Below are 16,797 nucleotides of genomic sequence, written 5' to 3' on the forward strand. Positions count from 1 at the left end.
TTTGAAGGACAAACGACAAAACATGTATATATAGTTTGCTGGACAAACAACAAAGTGTGTATATATAGTTTGAAGGACAAACGACAAAACGTGTATATATAGTTTGCTGGACAAACGACAAAACGTGTATATATAGTTTGCTGGACAAACGACAAAACATGTATATATAGTTTGCTGGACAAACAACAAAATGTGTATATATAGTTTGCTGGACAAACTGGCAGTATGACGAGAGGTTCTATACAAAAAATAACTAGCACTACTTTGTATACCTTTTAGGTGTCATCATCATTACAATACAAGATTAAATAAATCAACACAATTCAGATAATGTCTCATAAATGGAAGATCTCAATTTTGTTTTCACACAAGACACTGTTTACTAAACAAATTCATTATTCTACCATAATACTTTCATGGTAATAAGTTCCATTTCAAATAGAATCAATTTGGATATTCTAGTATTAAACCTGAGAAAAAATACTGTTAACTCAGGTAGTTCATTTGAGGTAATTTAAAGGAAATATGTTTCATAATCATCATTTTAAACAGAATCAAATTCGAAATTCTAGAACATTTGACACAACCAGAGAAAAATACTGTTTACACAGGCAGTTCAATGGAGGTTTGCTGTCCATTCGTGAAATACAACTTTTGTCACACATTTCGTAAGATATATTATTACATTGTATGTCACAGAGAATGTAACACACATACAAAAAACACATGTAGGTATGTAATAAATGCATTGCTAAGCCTACAATTTGTCTGGCATCAAAGTTAGCAAAACATGTAATTTAACGGGTGGACGTACACATCCACTTGTGCTCTACTTCTGGATGTGTTTGTAACCCTGGTAAATAATAGCCGCAATATATCGCTCGGCTATAGAGAACTTCTCTTTAGCTCGATCGGTTGAGCGTAAGACTAGTAAGCCAGAGGTCCCGGGTTCGATCCCTACCGGAGGCAGTGATTTATATTTAATTAATCATGCGCTTTGTTACATGTTCGTTTACACAAAACATTGTGTTGGCTGTGACGTCAGATAAAAACAGGAAGTAAATGTTCTGTATACGGGAAATATTCGCTCCAGTTTCACTTTCGCCGTTTTACCCTCAACAATGAGGGCACATTTATCATGATAGTAAATATATGTGAAGGGCAGAATTACTGTATACCAGATTTTTTTTTCGCCCAGTCAAACTTCCGCCCTTCGCCAGTAAAATCCATATTTGCCCAGTATCAAATTGTCCATTCACGTTTAATTACTACGTATACAAAGTTGTTTACTAATGTCCTCTGTAACGATAAATTCACCCTCATTGGGGAGGACGAAAAACGCGAAAAATTAAACTGCAACGAAAAATATCCCCCTATACAGTAACACTCAGTGAATATAGATTTAAAAAAAAAAAAAAAAGTTTATTTTGGGCTCTGGACAGAAAGACTTGGATGGCTCACCTAGGCTTGCAACCTCTGTCTTTCAGTATAACATGCCCAAATGGCGAATATATGGCAGGGTGAAACTTTCCCAGTATTGCTTAATATGTGTTTATCTTGCAACTAGCACCAAAAGTATTAAATAACAAAAATGCAAGTCACCAAATAAATTAAAACTGCTTAAAACTGTCTGACAGATACAGCTCTGCATATAACTTTTACAAAAAAACAAACACACTCAAGTTCTGTCAAATACAGGTGATCTTATAACTAAGCAAGAAATCTCAAAAACCGAAACAGCTGCCTGCAGTCATTTTACTTTTCTTACATTAAATCTCAAAACAAAATATGTACAACACAGTTTTTGAGAAAATTGAACATTTGCGTGATAATAGAAAACAGGTTCGGTGTTTAAAAAACAAGGTTTATTTTTGGCTCAGAACATTTCCGCTGTTTTTATAGAGTTCCGAACAGTATATAAACTTCGGGTATATATATATCGATCATGATGACAGTTGTCAAATATAACTCTTTAAAGTTTACAAATTTACTAAACTTTTACAATAGCATGATTCTTTAAAAATAAATACGGCTAAGACATCATATTTAAAATGTTGGTTCCTTGATACTGAAATCAATATACAATTACCCAAACTGTGTACTATAACAGGCCTCATATTGACAAAAACAAAAAACGTTCTGAAGCAGTGAACATTTTTTATATACAAGGTATTGATATTATAAATAAAAGTGTAAGAAATGGATGGAAATATTTTATCGTCTTACCTTCATATGAAATAACATTTAGTTTTGATTGTTTTCACTTTAATACATGGTTTTTCTTTATAGCATTATTCTAAAGGTAAATGCAGATGAAGCCATTTGTTCCCTGAAGGCGCTAGGCAGGTTTTGGGGTAATGTATGGAAAACTCCTAAAATACAATATACCGAGACCTAGCTGGATATCTCTAGTGTTTTGCTTGGCATCAGTGGCTTGGGTTTGGCTGGATGGAACCCAGATGTACTCCCCACCTCCCTTCCGAACCGTGTGTATACATGGCTTATAGGCATACCTAAAAACAGATAAGAAATTCATGTTGTTATGAACTGCGACAAATCCAAAGTCATCTCATCTGTTCCATCTCTGCCAGTATATACTACTCTAGTAGAATTTCATAAGTTGGTGGTCCCTGGTCATGTTAGATATGTTTTGTGAATACAGGTTGTTTAAACATAGATTGAGAAATCATATCGACAGCTCAATCCTGGTACCCTTTTGCTGGCCAGGGAATAATGAAAAAAACCAAAAACATTATGAAAACATTTCAGGGAGAATATTTAAGGTCATATAATTAGGCAGTACTTCATCTTTTGTAGAGTATTTCATCTCAAACAGTTGGACTAGAGTTGTTTGTCAATGAAATAGGAAACCTAGCGACCTGATGTTGTATTCTGGCAAGCCTTGGCAAAAAGACATTCAAGGTCTGCATAAACATTTACAGGTCCACCGGGCTTTATTCGTGAAATATAACATCTAAAAAAAGACAAACACGTTTTTCCACATCAAAGAACGGGCCCCAAGTGATTCATCATCACTTCACCTTTATAAATTTACCTGCAATATATTCGATGATGGGTATGGCTATGGCGTTATACTGGCTTACTAAACGCCCCCAGAACGTGTTCATACAGCCGTCATGCTTGGTATCCTCCTTCTCGTGGTAGAAAAATGACCCCCACATTTTTGACAGTAGGAACGACTCCTCTTCTGGATCGATTTCTATGTTTACCTGAATGAATAAAATTTCAAGCTGTATCATGGCTTTTTAACTTTTGAACACTTTTTTGGCTATAAAATTCCATAAAATTTGTAACTGGAATTAGTTCGCAGGATTCCACTTTTGCAATTCACCATTAGAAGAAAAAGGTCTCGCTTTAAGATGATGGATTTCATTTTTATATTTTTCAACATTTTCTTGCCTTCAACATGGTTAAACTATGGTAAACATTCTGTTTTAGTACACTCACATTTTAGCACAGTATTCAATTTTTATAGACCGACAGCACATTGATGAAATGACAAATTTCCTAATACATGCAATAGATTCAATATGCAGAAACTTCAATCAGCATAATTTAGCACAATATTTTAAACACAAAAAGTACTTATATAAGATTACTGCTAAAACATGTAGGCAGCTGTTACGTATTCTCGACTCTCTTTCCAACACATGCAAATTACTCAACAATTATTTTCCTGTGTATGATCAGTGAGTTTTCCTGTAATTATCTTGAACACCCGCCCCCCCCAAAAAAAACACATTATCTAAGAAAATGGAAGAAATCAGAAATATAGCGGTATCGGAAGAAATAGTTTGATGTAGCTTTTTGTATGTTCGCAACCTTCCTGAGACTGAAAATAATCAGAATTTAGGAAAATTATAGAAACCAGAAATATAAGAGTATCACAAGAAACAGTTAATTGAGAGTGTATTGATAAATCGACCCCTTCCTTTTGTATTTTTCGTAACTCTCCCCAGACTGGAATTAGGTAAAGACAAGGAGGACAATTAGTTGGTGAATGTATCAACAGAACCCCCCCTCCTCTCACTTCCAACAGGTGAAATGAAATTAGTACCTGTCTCTGCCTAACTTTACTGGCAGGCTGTTCGTCATCACAGTCCAGATCGTGTCGAGTAAGGTGATAGCCCTCCGCCTCCATCTCCTCCAAAACGAGAACCACACTCCAACCTGCGTACGTTCGGGCTGGGTAGCTGTCTGAACACAGACTGTCACCGAAGTATACAACCTGGTACGGGAAAGAAAGATGAAATGTCATTAGAGTTGTCTACCTTTGCTGTTCCACAGCAAGTATAACTTAGATATCACAACTACAATTTCTCTGAGAAATATACATTTTAGGGTTGTCAAACCTGTCAAATTTTAATGAACAGCTACTTGAAAAATCTGCTGACTGAGTAACTTGTTAACTCATTCACCCCTGAAGACATTTGAACTCTTCCAATTCAAAGGTTGTAATAGTTCATTATGAAACTTCAGGGGTTAATGAGTTAATCCATCACCTTGAAAATCCAACAATGAAATAACAACAACTGTAGCTTATCATTACCAAAATTAATATTCAACACTTTGTATTAACAATCTTGATTACTATTAGAAGTCTTATCTTTGGCTGTTCTGTATCGGAGATACAATAAGATATGTTATAAGCAACGAAACCTGACACTCAAGGAGAGTGACTGTTTGGTCAGAAAGAACAATGTGTCATCAGGTAAATCAGGTGTCAGTAACTTAGGTTTCACGGTAACATCCTAACTGCTACCAATATCAGTAGCTAAGTTTTTTCACTGTAACATCCTAACTGCTACAAATATCGTTAACATAGGTTTCACGGTAACATCCTAACTGCTACCAATATCAGTAGCTTAGGTTTTCGCGGTAACATCCTAACTGCTACAAATATCAGTAACTTAGGTTTCACGGTAACATCCTAACTGCTACCAATATCAGTAACTTAGGTTTCCGCGGTAACATCCTAACTGCTACAAATATCAGTAACTTAGGTTTCACGGTAACATCCTCACTGCTACCAATATCAGTAACTTAGGTTTCCGCGGTAACATCCTAACTGCTACAAATATCAGTAACTTAGGTTTCACGGTAAAATCCTAACTGCTACCAATATCAGTAGGAATGTCTACCTTTGGCTGTTGTGTGTCTGTCTGCGAGGATAAAAATGCTGTGAGATCCTCAAGGTTGCCCTGTGAATAACAGCCATTCTTTCGGAGGGTCTTAACTGGCATATCTTCAACACCACCTTCTGTACATGTGAACATAACAAATAAACAGAGTCATCAGAAGCATTTAAGGTGAAACAAAAGTTGGTCATGTTTCCTGTTTGGTTACAAAACACATAGGTAAGTAGGCCGGGAGAGCACCTTATTCAATTTTAATATTTTTGACAATAGAAATACCATTTTCTCATATGTATATAAGTCCATACTTGCCAACTCTCCCTATTTAGGAGGGAGACTACCGATTTTGGAACCTTAAATTTAGTATTTTCAACAAGTGAGTTTGCTAAAAAAAACAATTCCTATATTTTTAGATGTAATGATTTCATCTGAAAGAACAACTCAGAATATGTCATTTTAGTGCATTATTTTCCCTTTAGGGGGCGGGGGGGTTACATTGTATATACCGTAAAAACCCATGTAATTTGCGCACTTTTTTTTGAGAAATTTAATGCCCAAAGTGGGGGGTGCGCAACATATATAGGTGTAAGCAATTTCAATTTTTGTTTCATGAAAAGATCGACGATTCTGGCAGACCGCCATCTTGGACACGAGATAATCTCACTTGGTACACGGAACTCAAAGACAAACGACGATCAACACATTTATTTATGTCAAACATCAATAAAAGATACAATTGATACATACTGTGTTGTTACCTGAGTTTGTGTGAAAAGTATTATTGAGCACCGTTTTTTTTCCAAAAAAAATTGGTGCGCAAAATATTCGAGTAGAAGCTTTTTTGAGGATTTTCAGCCTCAAAAAGTACCTGCCCAAATTACATAGGTTTTTACGGTACACATATTTTATCTAAATTTTAATTTTGAGGATACCGAATCTCCCCGCATGGAAATGTCAAACAGTTGGTAAGTATGTATCATACTACATGTAGGCTATGGTTAGTTTCATACAAATCTAATGGAATTGCACAATCTATTTTAAGAAACCCTGAATGATCCTTTGAACAAAATATCTTATTTTTGACATTCTTGTGAATACAAACCCAAAGCTGAAGGTGAAAGTAACAACCCTTAGCTTGAAAACTGGGGGTGACCACGATAGGGGAACAAAATAAATAGACGTCTGAATTCGAGACATGACTCTTCAAGAAATACTGCGGAAAATAAATGTCATTAAATGTAAACGATTCATACTTGACTGGTGGTACGGGTGACCTTGACCTCCTGTAATGACCTTGATCTAATGTAAACGACTGTGCTTTGAACATCAAATTTTATTGGCACTTGTTATTTTTAATGTCAATAACTTTAACACCAGATTTGACTTTCATTGAATATGAAGGACATTGTATTTTCAATTAATGGCAAGTTAAACGTGTATTCATCTTTTAAAGAACATAAATTTCTTACCTATTTTCAAAAATGAGGTTTTGTTCATAAAAAACGCAGGTTTTCTTGCATTGAAAAGACAGATGTCGAAAAAGGACTGCCAATCTGCACTGAAAAAATAGGAAGAAAACAATTAAGGTTAACTCATTCACCCTTGAAGGCGCATTTGAACTCTTCCAATTGAAAGGTTGGAATAGTTCAATATGAATTTGGGTGGCATTCATTAGACTGTAAATGCCATGGCCCACATGTTGACGTCATCATTATTATGATGTCATCATTGTTACGTCGGATACCACTGACCCTCCATGGAAGATGTTTGTAGTTCTATTTACTCAACATGCATACACATCATACACTAATTTGAACTCTATCCTCAAATTGATAAAAAGAATCTTTTAATTTCTACGATATCAAAATATTACAAAATGGTAAATAAAAGCATTGAACTGTGCTGATAGGGCATTTACAGTCGATATGAATGACACAGCCATCAGGTAAACAAATAAGAAGTGTGTGCTCATTATGATGTTTGCCTGCAAAGCTGTGTCACATCAACACAGTTCAATGTTAAAATATAGGATAATTTTTTACCAAAATTTTACATCCTCCACCACTCGCCGGAGCATGTCCTTGATTCCGTACTTTGACAATTATAGTAAAAGCTTCTAAAAGACACTGACTCACCCAATTATAGTAAAAGCTTCTAAAAGACACTGACTCACCCAAGTATCACATTCATCACCAGACTTGCAAAGTCATATCCCGAAGAAGTCATTAAAAAAACAATTTTATTTTTCTGTCGGAGATCTTTGAGCCATTGTTTGACACCTTGGCTACACTCCTGCAAATAGTTTTTCGCGTTTGCCTTCAATTTAGGGAAAAACCATCCAGCATTTCCTGAAAGGTAATTTTTTTTTTTTTAATCTCAGAATGGTTGTTCATGTTATATGGCTTCAGATGGACTGAAAACAAATTGTCATAACCCGAAATTGTTGGATCAGGTTTGAGACATATGGTGATATAATTAGCTTAGTCAATGTGTTCAAAGGAAGAGGGGAAATAAGGTAAGAGTTTTAGATGGAAATTGGCCCGTTGTAGTGCAACAAAATCTGCTTGTATATTCAGCAAAGTGCCATCAAACACAAAAATTCCACTCTACTCCTGCAGGTGTGATTTCCATGACCCATTTTTTCGTTTGATGTGCAAAACATGAAATTTCTACATACTGTAGGATGATATTTAAACATTACCTATACGTTTTACTTAAATTTGTCACATTACTTCACTTAATTTGACCGAATTTCAATTTAAATACAAATGAACTTATATTTTATATATTTTATTAATTTTAAATTTAATTACTTTAAATTATTTTAATTTAATTTATTTTTATTCGATTTTAAATACACTTGTATTTTATATATTCTAATTTAAATACTTAATTTTACATCATTTTACTTAAATTATGTCACATAAAATATCTAATATTGTCTAATAAAGAAGTTACAACATTGTTAGACATTCACTTAAAGGGGCATCACAATGAAGTAACTTTTTTTGTGTCTTTTTTTCAAATACTACATAAACATATCAAGTGAGACTCCTTATGGAAAATAACGATCGTATTTGGCTGAAGTAGATTCATAAAAATGATTAAATCTAAGATAATCATCGGTATTTCTACCTGTCTGACCAACGTTTTGTTCAGGGATTTCCCTTTACTAGCGCATGCGCATAGCACACCATTTCTTTGTAAACAAAATGACCGGCCATGTGAAGTAAGCGAAATAAAAGTGTTGTACCGTGTCAGCTATGAAGCGAAAAGTTGGCAAATGGTCAAAAGATAGCGCAAGGAGTACGTTACGGAATCCTTATTGCAGGTGGGAAGTATTCAAAGGATAAAATAACTGCCCTAGCAGTTAGTACTGTACATGTATTCTTCCAGATAGCCGGTTAAGCTGAAATGGAATCAACAGAAATACTAGCACTGTTTATGTTATGAATAAATATCTAAAACTATTAACCTCACTAGTATCTTTGTCCGAGTTTGAACGCAGATGAACTTAGTTTAATATCTTAAAGGGCATGTATCGGAGAGAGTTTACCCTGTGTAATTTGTGTTTCTATAATTATACAGTGGTTTATGCAAAAGGACGGGATAAGTGACTGGTTAGTTTGATTTTGCCATGAGGCCCTCAAAGGGATAATTGTTGTAATGGCGTATTCTGTTCTCTCCTCTGTCAGTACTCGGGTCAAATGAGATACGTGCGCTATTAGATTTACATAATTTTTAATATTACCGGGTTCAGTAAAATGGTATGATTTAATTATATTGCTGAATTAAATGATTTTTTTTGTTTTTACATGCAAGATTTAAATTAGTACTAATATGAATACCCGGCCTCCTCTGGCGCGACGACGCAATATATAAAAATCGCTCTTCGACATAAAGCTCCGTTATCGCAGCTAGATTAAAAATGTCCAAATGACGGACCAGTATGAAAAACTTCTCTATAAAGAATTAATTTTCGGCTTCAGATAGAATTGGAATACGTATTGAAAACAGGGGAAAAAACGTTTGTTTACGTTGTAAAAATGACGCATGCTGCCGATAACTACGGCTTCTGTTTCGGACAAAAATGAAATGATTAAAGAAAAGTTGTCTCAACATAAAAGGGTCCATTTACAAGAATGCTTTAATCTATGTAAAGTATTGAAAAAATATAATTATCAAGTATCTCAACACGTTCCATATTTGACACATATTCTACATATACACGTAGTGGTATTGCCATACAGTTTAGTGTGTGTGATGGGATTGGATAATATGACTTACTAAGTGTTAGCGTATGGAGACAGTGAAAGTGGGAAAGAGAGTATACATAAATGTATATGCATGGTCTAGAAAAAAAAATGGCCAAAGACATTGAGTTGTACAATGTAATAAAAAAAATCTCAAACGTTTCTCTTTTTTATACGCGTGTAGTTTGTCTTTGCATATATGCACTTTATGAAAACATTTGAAAAGGGATATTCGTCTCGTGAATATTCATTTTTACAGAAAGGTTTGTCCCATGGTTGAGGGAAGGTGTTAAGCCCCATACCATCTGTACCGGTCACATTCCGGTACTAAATTCAATATATATTTATATACATCTACTTTATGTTTATGCCTTTTATTATTGTTGACATTTAATTGTAAATGTATGACGGGAGAAGGCTGTGATAAATTGTAAAAACTTGTGCCCCATGCCTTGTTCAATTTTATTGGCAGCAAATTTGTTTAAAGTTAAATAAATTTAAATTCTGAATATTGGAAAGTGTGCAATTAACTTATGATGATGAATAGTTACTGTTCAATAAGTTTGAATATGGACTTAGAAATCATATTACTTGGTCTCATAGTGCGGTAAGCAGTTGCAGTTGCCTGACGGCCCCTCTCTGGGGGCCTCTTTGGAAACCGTTTCATCTCGCTCAGACCACTTGTGTTTACTTGCCTAGTCAGGTGACGTTTTCGGAGCTATTTTTAGCAGGGCTTTCCCGAACAATTCAAGTGGTCAAACTGTACATTTGGAACGGACTAAGAGTATGGGGATAGCGAGGTAACATAAGTGGAAGTGCATACAATACATACATTCATTAAAAAAGATATGGTTCTTCACGTGATGTCCCTGTAAGTCTTACCTGTAAAGGCAGATGGGATAAAATTGGTGTGCATGGCAACCAGGACATCTTCCCAAAATGTGTATTGCTCAAGAGGTTTACCTTCCTGAAAATGATTAATAAAAGGTGAATCCAGTAAAGGAAGTTGCTAAAGTGATGAAAAAGATTTTCTATAAATAGTAGTGGTGACCTTGACAGTTGACTTAACCTTGGTGTTCCGTGAAACCGTGCTATTGGAGTTATTTTCATGCTTAAACATTCCATAAAGTGCAAAATATATTTAGAAATGAAGTCGCGAGAGTTACTTAAAAGATTTGCTTTAAATATTGACAGTGACCTTGATATTGGCGTCCTCAAACACAAATTTATCTGGCTTATTTTCATATTTGACAGTTGTTTGAAGTTCGTATGAAGTTTCAGAAATAAAGTCGCTAAAGTAATATCTGACAAAGAAAGTAAGGGTGACCTTCACCTTGAAAATAAAATAAAAGTGATAAACCCGAGAACAAGCCAATAATTCATATTTCGTTTATTTCATTTTTTCTATTTATCTATATATTTATAAATATAATTATTTATCTATCAAGTGTTGAATTAATAAGCATTTCAGCTCTAACTTTACATACAAACATTACAAACAGGACGGAAAAACACCAACCTCCTCATCCAGTGTATCCACGATATGTGCACATATGACTGCTCCAGGTATGTCAAAGTAATTCTCAAAGAACCGAAATTTAAATCCAGCTGTTAAAAGAAAACAAAAAACAAAAAAAAACAGCTTTATTCATAGAAACAAAAAATGTGAAAATTTTCCTCTAGATGTACCGAGCAGCAAAAGTTAGCAATTCATTATCTACATCAATTGTCTGCAATGCAGGATATTGTGATCTCCCTCATCTAGATGTTTACACGTCTCTAGAGCAGAATATGACAGAATGAAGCATCTTCATGACTAAGATTTCACTTTTTCTGAGGTGACTGCAATTTTGAAAGGGAACCAGAAACCAGAATGTTTTCAATATTTGTATTGTGGTCACATTTTTTTTTGTATTTTTGTAAAATAGATTAATCTCGCACATTTAAAATTGATGCATGTAGACCCCAAATGGGCCACGGTTACCGAGTGACTGAACACCTGTGGTCACTAACCCTCCACCACTGGGTCACGGGTTCGAGGCCTACGTGGGGCAGTTGCCAGGTACTGGCCGTAGGTCGGTGGTTTTCTCTGGGCACTCCTGTTTTCCTCCACCACCAAAACCTAGCACGTCATTAAATGACCATCGCGGTTATTTTAAATAAGATGTAAAACATGAACAACCAAACCAAAATATAGGTCTCAGACCTGAGAACCGAGATAACATTAGATACCCAGCCAATAATACAAACCTCCTGTACATTTCACGTCCCGCTGGGCTTCATGAAAGTGTTCCCAATGGAGATCTGTACCATACACAGATATCATTTCATCTTCCGACATCATCCGTGTCCCATGACTCGCTCTACATATCACACAAGGATTTAGTCTATTAGTAGGTTAAAACTGGTACTGAAGAAAGGCAATACAAAATATGTTTTCTGTAATATACTTTGAAAATTTAAGTTAAGAATTTTGTTTTTATTATTTATCTTTTTTTGTCTGTTTTTTTTAAGCTTTTGGCCATCACCCAAGTTTCTGGTTGAAATATATGTAAAATTATGTAAAATGATTAACTTTGGAAATGAAAATCTAAAGTGGATGTTAAAGATTGGGATCAACTACTTATGTTAATTATTACATTGTTAGTTTCAGCAGATTCATTATGCAGCAACAGGTCACAACACTTATTGAAACACAATACCTTAGGATCTTTCCATCATGTGACAGTTTTAGTATATTTCCTCGCGCAGCATCAAAAAACAAGCCCTTACATCTGAAAAAGAATGTTTACATGTATATAATTGTTGACAGAGGTAACACAAATATCAGGTACAATACATGTACAGTATGTGAAACAAAAAGGGTGTGTCACTTTCCAAAATCTTAAATCATGAATTCTATCACCAACTAGCTATGTCTTCTATCCCATGACACAATAAAGAGGAGATTGTTTTCTTTTTATTGCTGGGATATACCAGTATACCAGAGGACTTTCAGTTGACCCTGACATTTATATGATAAGCAATATCAGAAGTCAAATAACCCTTTCCCTGAAATCTGAAGGGACCAGAATGTTTGTCAAATAAAGACATTTCCTTTTTTAACAAAGAGTCAAAGCTCATCTTGTGGAATCTAAAACATACCTGGGGTCTAAAGCTCAGGGTACAATACATAATATTTTGGTCCGTTTCACAACGTACACGTAGGTTACCAGTGCATGTAAATAAGTTACAGGTACCCATAAATTATGGCCAAAACCGCACTGGGTACTATATGGACAATACATTTTTCAGGGAAAATTCTGTCCGAAAATTCATGCATTAAGCAGAATTGTTTTTTTCATCACTTTTTCAGTACTTTTGTTGACATTTACAAATTACACCAGCAAGGAAATGTAAACAAAAGCACTGAATAAATGACGATTTTTTTTTTTTATCTTTAAATTTACAAAGTACACCAGCAAGTAAATGTAAAAAAACAAACACTGAAAAAACGGGGGGCCCTGAAAAAATGACATTTTTTTTTTTACATTTAAATTTACAAATTACACCAGCAAGTAGGAGCTGCACGGTGGCCAAGTGGTTAAGTGGTAGCGGGTTCAAGACCTTATACGAAGGGCTGTAGCCAGGTTTGTAGTTTTTCTCAGGGAACTCCGGCTTTCCTCCACCACCAAAACCTGGCACATCCTTAAATGACCATAGCTGCTAATAGGACGTAAAACACAAACCCACAAAACCAAATACACCAGCAAGTTCAGTGTGTACCTGTAGAACTTAAATATGAATGGAATTAGTTCTACAACTTGAAGCATGGTTGTACGTACATGAAATCCTTGTGTAGGTGAATATCATCTTTTAGTTTTGGACTGTAACCAGACTTCTGAATCAAACAGTCACATATTGCCTCATAGCTCAGCTGAAAAGAAAGATAAGACTGTAAAAGACATGTACTTCTGACAATTGGAGCAGTTTGTATAATACAGGTATGTATACAGTGTATGTATACAGGTATGTATACAGTGTATGTATACAGGTATGTATACAGTGTATGTATACAGGTATGTATACAGGTATGTATACAGGTATGTATACAGTGTATGTATACAGGTATGTATACAGTGTATGTATACAGTGTATGTATACAGGTATGTATACAGTGTATGTATACAGGTATGTATACAGTGTATGTATACAGGTATGTATACAGTGTATGTATACAGGTATGTATACAGGTATGTATACAGGTATGTATACAGTGTATGTATGCATGATTAATTTGTGTTCTGTATCTGTAAAGTAACCAAAACTGTAGTCCGAATTATTCTGACATTTTATTGACTTTTCATATCGGTCTGTCGTCGAGTAATCGGCGGTTAATCGGTTAATCGACGACAGACCGATATGAAAAAAGTCGATAAAACGTCAGAATAATTCGGACTACCAAAACTGGTGTGTTACAGCGAGCAAGAGAGAGAGTGCTGATAGTTCTTAGTCACGCGATTCGAGGGCTGTATTAAAGTCCTCAACACTACTTCATTTGATTATGGTGTCTGGTAGATGGTTCCAGTCTATTACAGTACGTATAAAGAAGGATTCTCTGTATTGGTCTGTTTTATATGGTGGTGGTTGGAATCCTCTCCTGTTGTTACACACAGACCTGTCGACGATGTTGATTGTACTGAAGTCTTTATAGTTTGTAGCTCTGATGTTATGGCCTTGTCTCCTCGGTTTCAAGTACTGAGATGGGGGTAGTGCTGGCACTGACCCCTCAACGACTTTGTACAGATAGATAGGTAAGCCTGATGTGCTGCCGCCTCTTCTCAAGGGGTGGTAAGTTGAGATCTTTGAGTATTTGTGTCACACGTCCCGATTCTGTTGCGGTATAGTTCCCCCGACACAAATCTTGCAGCACGGTGTTGGATGGGTTCAAGTTTGCTGACATCTCCCTTCTGGTGTGGGTCCCACATTCCATAATGGGGCGTACCATGGAGATGTAGGTGGTGCATTTACTAGCTGTTGGGCAGCTTTGAATGTTCCGTCTGAGAAAGCCAAGTGAGGAATTTGCTTTCTTCGCCACGTTACTGATAAGGGGACCCCATTTAAGGTCTTCAGATATTGTCACACCCAGGTATTGGTTCTGGGGTACTCTCTGAAGGATATAGCATTCTCCAGTGTATAGAAATGGCTGCCCTTTCCACGCATGCTTAGGATGTAGCACTTCTTGGTGTTGAACTTCATACCCCACGTTTCAGCCCAGTGTGCTAGATTCTCCAGGCCTTGTTGGAGAATAAGATGGTCTTGGAAAGGCGCTATGGTGCGATACAGTAGGCAGTCATCTGCGAACAGGCGGGTCGGGGTTCCAACAAAATCAGGTAGCTCGTTGATATGGCATAGGAATAAAATGGGTCCAAGGACGGTTCCTTGAGGTACCCCAGATGCAACGTATTACCCACATGTACATGTATGTATGTCTAATGATCAGTTTGCACATTACATGTTGATAATTTGATCACTTTAACCATTCTTTTTTTAAATTTAATTTATTTTCCAATCACAGTTCTGAGTCTCATTATGCATTGAATTTATTGATTACCCTAGATATATTTAAAGGTATACAATCTTCCAAGTGAAACAGAATATATATTCATTAACCTGGATTTGAAAAAATAAGGGTGTTATACGTACGTTTGTGTGTGTGTGAGATTGTTTGTGTAGTTTAAACTTTCAACCACCATATGTTACGAATGACGGGAATTTTTTTTGTTGGGAGTTGCAGCCTTGGAGGGGTATCGGTGGTGGTTCTTCATCATCCTACCCCCACCCCTGTACTTCATCAGGTTGAGGAAAACCACTAACTTGCGTATAATATGCAAACTCGCCTATTATACTCCAATAGGGATATGGATTTGTTACTAAAAATAGCAAAAATCACTTGAATCATAACTTATTCAAATTGTTTGCCCAAATCGCATTTATTCAGTCATGAATCATAATACAAATGCAAAAATAAACTTTATTTGCATGTGGGAAAGTACCAAAAATAGATGCAATACTTCCAGTAAAGTTACATCAAGTTTCTTTCAGTAAACATCTTTTAGCAAAATATAATTTACTTTACCTTGTCGTAAATTAATGCGATTTTCAATAACATCTTGCAAAAGTTACTGTTAAAGCGATTTGGGTTATTTTTAGTAACAAATCCATACTCCAACTGGCGTATAATAGGCGAGTTTGCGTATTATACCAGGGACCGTATATAGAACTCCATTATACGTCCCTGATTATACGCAAGTTGTGGTTTTTCCCCAACCTGTTCATACGAAAAGCACACTTCAATACAACTGCATTTGTGGCTTAAAAGTGGGAACTTTCAGCCGATCACGAAGACTTATACTTATCATTTGTACACATGTTCATCAGATGACATGCGTCTCAAAAACGCTTTTAGTTTGTCATTATGCTTGCAAATTTGTAAGTGTATGTGTATATAATCTTTATGTGCTATTTGTATTGCTTCGCTTTTATTTTGTGTAAATTCATTCAAAGTATTCTTCCATTATTGGAAATCTCGATAGAGATTGTTGCGATGCCTCATCTTTTTGCTTTATTCGCATTAACTTTAAAACGCCTTTATATGTGCTGCTTATAATTCATCGTTTTATTTCTTGCAATTTCAATTAAAATCTGGTTTGTAAATTTTCTATGCAATTTGTGCTATTTATATATATGCTTGCATTTATTTATATGTGCTGTCATTATGTAATTTGATGAAGGCATTGTGTGATAAGTGTGGCTTTCCAAAATGTTTTAAGTTATCTAGGAATTTATAATTAATCATGATCATCAAGGATGGGGCAACTTGTTTTGACTGTTTGCCAAAAAATTTAACCCGAATGTATGTGCCAAAAGTTATTCTCTTGAAATTTTCATTTTGGAACCACACTATTTATATGTTTATCAATGTGTGTTTAACAGTGTCATAGATTTGCATGCTTGTTATGTTTTATATAATGCTACCTCCGTTTTTATTTGTTATATAGTCGGTTGTAAAAGCCTTCCATAGGCCTTTGCCTTGTTTGGCCACGTGCAGACGTCATCGTTCAACAGACTTCTTCCTAGTGAAGTGCTGGTCTCATCTCTGAGGGTAAATTTAGCACTGGCAAAGACGAACAAATATATGGAACATTGCATTTGATGTACCTGCATTAAGTTGACAAGCTTGTATTTAGCAAGCGTATGATCCATATCAAACCCATAAGCATCAAAATCGGACAAACAGAAAGTTTCAGCCATTGTTTACGTTATGCCGGTAAAATTTCTGAAGTTATTAATAAGAAACCGAATGCGAGATTCCGAAAGAATATCGTTCCATTTCTCACCGACAGGCG

General features: G+C 35.6%; 1 protein-coding gene across 1 annotated transcript; it reads right to left on the reverse strand.

Moving 5' to 3' along the window:
• Positions 1-919: 919 nt before the first annotated feature.
• On the reverse strand, positions 920-16,713 carry LOC110452987 (5'-nucleotidase domain-containing protein 1-like). Its single transcript, XM_021501775.1, has 12 exons — positions 16,610-16,713; positions 13,234-13,325; positions 12,112-12,183; positions 11,660-11,772; positions 10,929-11,017; positions 10,292-10,376; positions 7,330-7,504; positions 6,626-6,714; positions 5,163-5,281; positions 4,079-4,249; positions 3,056-3,230; positions 920-2,513 (listed from the first exon to the last, which is right to left on the reverse strand). Exons 1-12 carry the CDS (start codon positions 16,700-16,702, stop codon positions 2,395-2,397), a joined length of 1,392 nt encoding a protein of 463 aa, XP_021357450.1. The 5' UTR covers positions 16,703-16,713; the 3' UTR covers positions 920-2,394.
• Positions 16,714-16,797: the final 84 nt, after the last annotated feature.

The sequence above is a fragment of the Mizuhopecten yessoensis genome, unplaced genomic scaffold, assembly GCF_002113885.1.
Source record: "Mizuhopecten yessoensis strain PY_sf001 unplaced genomic scaffold, ASM211388v2 scaffold7021, whole genome shotgun sequence".
Lineage (NCBI taxonomy): Eukaryota > Metazoa > Mollusca > Bivalvia > Pectinida > Pectinidae > Mizuhopecten > Mizuhopecten yessoensis.

Excerpts from the sequence above, each read along its gene's own strand:
- LOC110452987 (XM_021501775.1), bottom strand. The coding sequence starts at position 16,702 with ATGGCTGAAACTTTCTGTTTGTCCGATTTTGATGCTTATGGGTTTGAT. Across the intron at positions 13,326-16,609 it reads AGCTTGTCAACTTAATGCAG|CTGAGCTATGAGGCAATATG; the intron begins GTACATCAAATG and ends CTTTCTTTTCAG. Across the intron at positions 5,282-6,625 it reads AACCTCATTTTTGAAAATAG|AAGGTGGTGTTGAAGATATG; the intron begins GTAAGAAATTTA and ends TCACATGTACAG.